Source organism: Brassica oleracea, chromosome C5, assembly GCF_000695525.1.
Source record: "Brassica oleracea var. oleracea cultivar TO1000 chromosome C5, BOL, whole genome shotgun sequence".
NCBI lineage: Eukaryota > Viridiplantae > Streptophyta > Magnoliopsida > Brassicales > Brassicaceae > Brassica > Brassica oleracea.
Window position 1 is genome coordinate 43236401 of NC_027752.1, and position 8224 is coordinate 43244624.

Genomic DNA, 8224 nt, shown 5'->3' on the forward strand with positions numbered 1-8224 from the left:
TATATTTTTTTTCAATCCCCTAACATTAAAGCTCGATAATAATGATCTATAAATTTACTGAGGGAATCCCGGCTAATGATCCTTAAAACCCAAGTAGATTGTTTATTCTTTCAGGCCTTAACATTAGTTATTTCTTTTTAATAATTCGTATTTTCCTAAAATAGGTTAAAGACCGTAGCCTCTAACTCTATATATATACGTGTCCCTCAAGCCTCAGATAACAGAGAAACAAAACTCATTGGATCTGTCTGCGTGAATACGAGGTTGTCTTATTCGTGACATTCAGATGGAGGAGGACGAGAGATCTAAATCCAGGAAGGAAGATTACGAAATGAAGGCGAAGAATCGCCGAGATCGTTACCGTGATCGCGGTAAGGACCAGAAGAAGGGGAACGGTTCAGAGAAGAACCGGCGCAAGAGACGGTGTGAGAGGGTTATGAGTATTGATTCGGAAGATGTTTGCGATCGATACGTTGGTTAACGGAGGGAGAAGCCTAAAGAAAAGGACAAGGATCGGAGACGGAGCGGTTCTGATAGGTTTAAAAGCGGAACGGAAGAGAAGGGAAGAAGATACCGAGAACATGGGAGAAATAGAGGTAAAGATCGTAAAATAGATAGAGAAGGCAATGAAGAGAGCGGTGATGATGTCAAGCGTGACTTGAAACGTGGAAGACAAGAGGACAATGATGAGAAGAAGTAGAGGATGGGGTTAAGCAGTTGGATGAGGAGGCAGAGAAACGTAGGAGAAGATTACATGAGTGGCAAGAACTGAAGAAGAAAAAGGAGGAAGCTGAAAGCGAAAGCAAGTCTTGGACTCTCGAAGGAGATTCTGATGATGACCAAGGCCCTCCCCATGGTGGTGATGCTTATAAGATGGTAGACGTTGTCTCTGAGAACGAAGAGGTAATTGATCCTTTACATGCTTTTATGAATACCATGGTTTTACCTGAGGTTGAGAAGCTTAGCAACGCTGCTTCTCCTCTAGGTACTGTTTTGGACTCTAACAAGGACGTTGATAATAAAGCCCGTGGTTGGGTTGGATAATCCAAGGTGAAGATTCTGACTATTCAGAGACAAAGGATGATGATGATCAACCTAGTTTGGACAAAGGAGACGAGGTCTTCATGAAGACACTAAAGAAGACAAAAGGAGATAAACTAACTCTTGTTGACCATTCAAACATAGAGTACCAACCTTTCCGTAAGAACTTCTACATCCAAGTGAAAGACATCTCAAACATGACAGAACAAGAAGTCAACACTTACAGAAAAGAACTAGAGATAAAAGTCCACGGAAAAGACGTACCAAGACCCATCAAATCATGGCACCAGACCGACCTAACCACCAGAATCTTGAACACAATCAAGAAACTCAACTTCCAAAACCCAACTCCTGTCCAATCACAACCCCTCCCAATCATAATGTCCGGTCGAGACTGCATCGGAGTCGCACCAACCGGGTCAGGCAAAACCCTCAGCTTCGTTCTACCAATGCTAAGACACATCAAAGACCAGCCTCCCGTCGAACCCGGCGACGGGCCCATTGGGCTTGTAATGGCACCAACCAGAGAGCTAGTCCAGCAGATTCACACCGATATCAAAAAGTTCGCTAAGTCACTGAGTATCAGATCAGCGGCAGTATACGGAGGTTCAGGAGTTGCTCAGCAGATCAGCGAGCTTAGGCGAGGGACTGAGATAATAATCTGCACTCCTGGTAGAATGATTGATATTCTCTCCACAAACAGTGGGAAAGTAACCAATCTCCAAAGAGTAACGTTTCTTGTAATGGATGAAGCTGACCGTATGTTCGACATGGGCTTCGACCTCAGATCACTCGCATTATCCAAAACATTCGACCAGAACACCCGCAACTTTCCCACGTCAAGTCGAGGCTTTAGCTCGCAAAGTCCTGAACAAGCCTGTTGAGATACAGGCGGGCGGGAGGAGCGTCGCGAATAAAGATATAACTCAGTTTGTTGAGATCAAGTCAGATAGCTAGAAGAGGCCTAGGCTCGTGGAGCTTATCGAGGAATGGTACGATAAAGGGAAGGTTTTAGTCTTTGTTGGTTCACAGGAGAAATGCGACGGTTTGTATAACGATTTGAAGAATAAATGTGGTTACCGTTGCCAATCTCTCCACGGAGGGAAAGATCAGATTCTTCGCGAGGTGGCTGTTTCTGAGTTTAAGAGCAGTGTTTGTAATTTGCTGGTTGCTACTAGCGTTGCGGCTAGAGGTTTGGACGTGAAGGGGGTTGAGTTGGTTGTGAACTTTGACGCTCCGAATCATTATGAGGAGTATGTGCATCGCGTTGGTCGGACGGGGAGGGCGGGGAGGAAAGGGTGCGCCGTGACGTTTGTGTCCGAGGATGATGCCAAGTACGCGCCGGATTTAGTTAAAGCTTTGGAACGGTCTGAGCAGGTTGTTCCTGATGGTTTGAAAGCGATGGCTGATGGTTTTATGGAGAGGGTGAGGGAAGGTGTTGAGAAGGGTCATGGAAGTGGTTTTGGCGGGAGTGGTTTTAAGTTTAATGACGAGGAGGATGTTAGGAGAGCAGCGAAGGAGGCGCAAAAGAAGGAGGATGGTATTGAGGAAGAAGACAAGTCTGAGTTGGAAGATGAGAACGGTGGTGGTGAGATCTCACAGCAGAAGCAGGAGGCTACTATGGTTGTTGCTGCTATGCTGCGAGGTTGTGCAAGGACTCGACAACAGTATGAAGCTGAACTGGAGATAAATGATTTCCCACAGAATGCTCGTTGGAAGGTGACGCGGAGAGAGACTCTTGGTTCGATATCGGATTGGTCTGGAGCGGCTATTACTACCAGAGGTCAGTTTTTCACGCCGGGACGTAGCCCGGGCCCTGGGGAACGCAAGCTTTACTTGTTTGTTGAAGGACCTAGCGAGGAATCTGTTAAGGCGGCCAAAGGTGAGCTCATGCGTGTTGTTAATGACGTTACTAATCAAGCCTTGTCGTTTCCCGGAAGATCACAACATGGTAGATACTCCGTCTTATAACCATGAGGTTTGTGTGACTCAAGGATTCTAATAAATTCGAATTCTGTTTTAAGTACTTTGTTTAGGATAACTTTTTAATTGCGGTTTTCAATTGGATTGATGTTTCTTTTGGTTCTACAAATTCTTATTACAAACTTTTTTTTTTCTGTCACAGCTTCAAGACAAGAGGGTTGCTGTTATGTACTTAGGGGTGTTCTTGAACCAGAACAATCAGTCCTGCGACTTCTCCTCGGACACACCCCTTATCCAAAATATTATCTGATAGTAGAGCAAAATCTAACTAGAGACTACCCCAACAGACAGAACATATAATATAAACACAAAACAAAAAGATAACAAAAGTAGAAATAGTATTTTGTACAATTGTGTGAGGATGAAGCTGCCCTCCTCGACCCACGAACCACAGCTTGAAGACCAAGAACTAGTAGAAAATGGATACCCCTTGAATATATTAAACCTATACCATTCACGGAACTAGTCCTGGTCAAAAATCTTCACATGAAGATTGAAGCTTGAAAACTTCACTCATGTCCCTTCTCCTCAAAACAACAACAGACCGTATTGAATGCATTGACGTATATAACTCAAAAGTTTATTTTAACCTGCAAATGCAGTGAGAACCACATATAACTCTTATGCAAAGACTATAAGAAATTAGTAACAAAGGCTTATAATTACTACTACGCTCCAAGTAATATAAATGTTGTTAAAGCATTCAGATATCATATTCCGGTCACTTTGAGTGTGACTGAGACTACTAGTGAGAAACTCTATATTGAGGGCTGGGACTAGACTTTTGAATAATGGTGAAGTGTTTTTTTCTTGTACTGCATTTCAAATGCATTAGGAGAAGAAGAGAAAAAAAAAATACTTACTTTAAGAACTGATGGCTGATACTTTCATGAATCAGATTTGTCGCTTGTTGAGTTGGGAACAAAGGAACCAGTGGTAACACTTGGGATCTCGGTGTTCACCTCGTCTGATGAGAGTACGTTCCTCTGCAGGCATCATTACAGTCAGACTAGCTAAGGTTAGATTGTATTTGATCATGCAAAGGTAAGAACCACCAACTATTAAAGAAGTGACACCAACTAATCGACTTTAGAGAAGTGTAATGGTTCAGACTCTGACAAAAGTTGGTCATCGCAAAAACCTTTTGATCGTAAATTTAACACTTACTGAGGATTCCAAATCAGGGTTTGATAAGTTAACTGTGAGGTTCCTCATCAATAACAGAACCTGCAAGATAAGATAAACGTGATTAGCAAGTAATGTAGAAGCTTGGGTATCACTAAACCTAAAAAGTTTGCGAAGCTCTGACTCACAGTTTCAAAATTTACAGGATCCATTTCCTTGAGCTTTTCCACGTGGCCTCTCTTCTCCGGATCAAACACACTCCCAATGAAGTTATAAACCTCAGCAAAATCAGGAACAGCTGGAAAAAATCATCATCATCATCACTACAGTGTCCACCACAAAATATCAACAAACACATCCTAATAAGATGAATTACCTTGAAGCACCGGAGGTTGTTGTACTATAAACTCAGAACCTGATACTGGTCGGCTTGAGCTTCCCATACCGGAGGTCGAAGGGCTAATAACATCTAATAAGCCCTTCGATCCAATATCATCTGAATCAGTGGCGTTATATGCCGTAATAAGCACATGAAACGTCCTAACATGAAGCCCTATTCTACTACCAAAATAACAATAGAAAACATATTAAAAAAAAAACACAGACTAAATAGCATGCCTTCTGCTCCAGGAAGAGTAACAAGTTCCTGTCGTGGTGAAATGACTCTGTTTAGCATCATTGATACGTCATCCCACGAAGTATATCCACCAGCCATGTCGCTATTTCGACTAGTAAATGAAGTGGACACTTGAAGTTGCATTTGAGCTGTGAAAAACTTTGATTCAAAACTCAGGTAACTGAAAATTCTCTAACCAAAATAACAAGTATTATAAAACAATCGAACCGTTCTTGGATGCTTTTTGAGGGTAAGGGTGAGCTGATTTGCGCTTAGGCCGAGGGGGTGGAACGTGTGCTAGTGTCCCGTTTTTCTGAACCTTTAGAAAGTATTTTTGTGCATGACTCCTTATCTGCAGTGGATCAAGAAGCCAGCAGAAGAAAAATAAGTTGTAAAACATGCCAAAGTAAACAAGACTTTATTCCCTCAAACCTGAATAACTGTCTTGGAACCCACGAAATCTTCTATCTTCTTCCAGTCACGATCAAACCTAAGGAACAAAAACAAAGTGACTTTCAAAAAAGACCACAAATATAAAGTTTTCAAGAATACAGAGCGGACTATGTCATTCAGCATCGTGAGCAACAATAATCAAAGAAGACAAAGTTCTCTACTCAAAGAAAAATATACCTCTATTTACTCTTAACCAGAAATATTAGTATCATACAATACTTTTTTGTAACACTAGTATCATACAATACAAAGATCAATTAAACTCAATGAAATAGATCTTTTAGCTAATAACTAAAACCTAACATACCAAACCTTCCTATGTTTTGTCCAGAGGCCTGGGCATTTTAACCTGGATCCGAAAACCCGAACCGGAACCGACCCAAAAATACTCGACCCGGAACCGGACCGAAAATGTACAAATACCTTTTGGGTCTAAATTTTTTTTACCCGAAAGAACCGGAACCGAAAAGAAACGACCCGAATAGACCCGGACCCGAAAAAAAACCGACCCGAATAAACCTGACCCGATAAAAACCGATTTGTACCCGATTTAAAAACATTTATATCTAAAATGTTTTTGTGTTCTATTTTATATATATTATTTTATGATTTAGTTGAAATATCTTTTGTGAACAACATTTGTTATTATTTTTTAACATTTTTTAAGTAATATAAAGTTTTAAAATGTAAAATTTAGAGTTTTAAAATATTTTATATTAATTATTAATAGTTTCATTTAAGCTGTTTTGTAAAATTTTAGATATATATGACAAATATTCAACTAAAGTTGATGGAATTGAGTATATCATGTCCTTTTCAGATCCTAAATATCCGAACCCGACCCGGACCCGATATGGACCCGAAAAATTACGGGTATTTTATGGGTATTTTAATTATAGACCCGAACCGACCCGGACCCGAGAAGAACCGACCCGAACCCGAACCGAAAATTTCTAAGTAACTATTGAGTCTAAATATTTAGGACCCGAAAAAATCCGGATCCAAAAAAACCGGCCCGAACCCGAGCCGAACGCACAGGCCACAGTGGAACTAACCGAACACAGAAAATAAGCATACTCAGAAAGCTTTTAGCACACGGAAACAAACTTGCTGAGGAGAAACATATTAATAAAAGTTGAGATTTATACAGTTGAAGCGCTTCCAAGAACTTATCGTGCTCTTCCTCTGTCCAGCTCTCCCTAGACTTGGTGATGGTATAAGGTTTCCTCACCTTCTTCGACGAACCCTCCGCAGCAGTCGATGTTGATGATAACGGTGGTGTCACTTCAGCGGACGTCGGATTCCTTGTCGGCGAGGAGTTCATCGGTTTTAATTAAGATAAGGACAGTGTTTAGAGAGAGAGAGAAAAGTGGAAAATCCACATGGCGGGCAAGAAAGTTGGTATGCGTCTAAAATATTATGTGGAGTAGGTTACGCTTCGATCCTCGACCATCCATTTTCCCATTTTTATATTTATATTAATATTATTTTGTTTTGTTGCTATCACTTGAATTTAGAGCCTCAAAGCTAAATCACGTGGAAGACTTTTGCAGTCTTTGACTTCATGATCATGACACTGTAATATTGTATGGTCGTTCTTTTTTTTATATAGTTCTATAATTAGTATGTAAGAAAAAGACTTGTACCTAATCAAACCAATTGCCATATGCCAAATTAATCATTCATCACACTATTAAATATTTAAAGTCACAATGAACTCTAACAAAGCCACATTAACGCACACGTACGTCCCTCCACAGTTAGTGCATGCATCATGTCAGTCTTCTTTGTCTTCTTACCGTCTTCAATCGTTATGATCTTGATAACATGGAACAGGCCTCGACATTTTACCCGGACTTGAAAATCCGACCGAAAAATTCTAACCCGATCCGAAACCAACCCGATCTTTTTATCATATTGGATCTTGTTGTGAAGGATCCGCGGGTCTTGGACCCGATCCGACCCGAAACTGAGACCCGAGTGGGATACCCGAAACTCCGAAATTTCTAGTATATATGGGTGTTTCTGTTTATTTTTTGTATTATGGGTATTTTTTTAAGTTTCAAATTTTAGTTTTTGGGTATGGTTTTGGGTTTTAGATAAAAATTCAGATTTTCAAAAATATAATTGGGATAATCAGATAAAATTTCAGATATTTTTTATGGCTTTGGATCAGATTTTAGATAAAATTTCTCATATTTTCGAGTATTTAAATATTTGCAGGTATCTTTTGTGTGTTTTAAGTATTTTTTTGGGTTGGACCCAACATGACCCGAACCGAATCTGATCCGTAACCGAACCAAATCCGAATCAACAAACTCTAATTAGTACCCTATTTGGTCTAACTATCTAAGATCCGACCCGGACCCGAGAAGATCCGAACCAAAAATTTCAAATTACCCTATCGAGTCCAAAACTCTTAGATCCAGGACCCAGACCCGGACCCGCAATAATCCGATCCAAAGACCCGAATGTCCATGCCTAGTCATGGAATGTGAGGAAAGCAAGATGTCGATATGTCCGAGTGGTTAAGGAGACAGACTTGATATCTGTTGGGCTTTGCCCGCGCAGGTTCGAACTCTGTTGTCGACGTTATGTTTTTAAACTGTGTTACAGTGCACGTTAGTGAATAAACAAATGCTTATTTTCTTACTTTCAGAGTGTTTTTTTTTTCTTGGAGACAAAAGGTTTTCGTATTAAAATAATGAAAGATTACATGGCTATGATCCATAGTCCATAACACAGTTCATTGTAAAGTTTGATGAAAGCTTTTAACAACCTGAGCAGAGGAATCTATACTAATAAAAGAGACCTTTTGAGGTTCCGTAGAGTGTCCACATCAGCGAAAAAAAATTTCCTGAAATATGACACGTGGCATTATTACCAAAAATATAAAATAAATAATAAGTAAATTTGCAATATAAGGAAAATATATAATAAGTAAATACACAATATAAGAAATAGAAACATTGCATTAAACAATAATAAGTAAATATACAATATAAT

The 8224-nt window shown here is 40.0% G+C and overlaps 2 protein-coding genes and 1 non-coding gene across 6 annotated transcripts; 2 read left to right on the forward strand and 1 right to left on the reverse strand.

Annotated features, from left to right (window-relative positions):
• The first annotated feature begins 240 nt into the window (after positions 1–240).
• LOC106293924 (DEAD-box ATP-dependent RNA helicase 42) lies at positions 241–3012 on the forward strand. The gene is given in 5 exon segments (XM_013729558.1): positions 241–695; positions 698–1029; positions 1032–1818; positions 1821–1862; positions 1865–3012. Coding segments are annotated over 5 exon segments (2718 nt in total). The 5' UTR covers positions 241–286.
• Positions 3013–3079: 67 nt separating this feature from the next.
• On the reverse strand, positions 3080–6620 carry LOC106343537 (protein REVEILLE 8). Of its 4 annotated transcripts, none has more exons than XR_001269977.1 (9): positions 6367–6620; positions 5198–5255; positions 4994–5117; positions 4750–4914; positions 4526–4645; positions 4338–4447; positions 4192–4251; positions 3888–4033; positions 3080–3614 (listed from the first exon to the last, which is right to left on the reverse strand). XR_001269977.1 is itself a non-coding variant. In XM_013782777.1 (9 exons), exons 1-8 carry the CDS (start codon positions 6540–6542, stop codon positions 3912–3914), a joined length of 894 nt encoding a protein of 297 aa, XP_013638231.1. In that variant the 5' UTR covers positions 6543–6619; the 3' UTR covers positions 3080–3614; positions 3888–3911. The 4 variants fall into 4 exon arrangements, 2 of the variants coding, with proteins under 2 accessions (XP_013638231.1, XP_013638230.1); XR_001269978.1 differs by having other exon boundaries at positions 4768–4914; positions 6367–6619; XM_013782777.1 differs by having other exon boundaries at positions 3888–4010; positions 4768–4914; positions 6367–6619.
• Positions 6621–7728: 1108 nt separating this feature from the next.
• On the forward strand, positions 7729–7810 carry TRNAS-UGA. The gene has a single exon. It is a non-coding gene; the product is annotated as a tRNA-Ser (tRNA).
• The last annotated feature ends 414 nt before the right edge of the window (positions 7811–8224 follow it).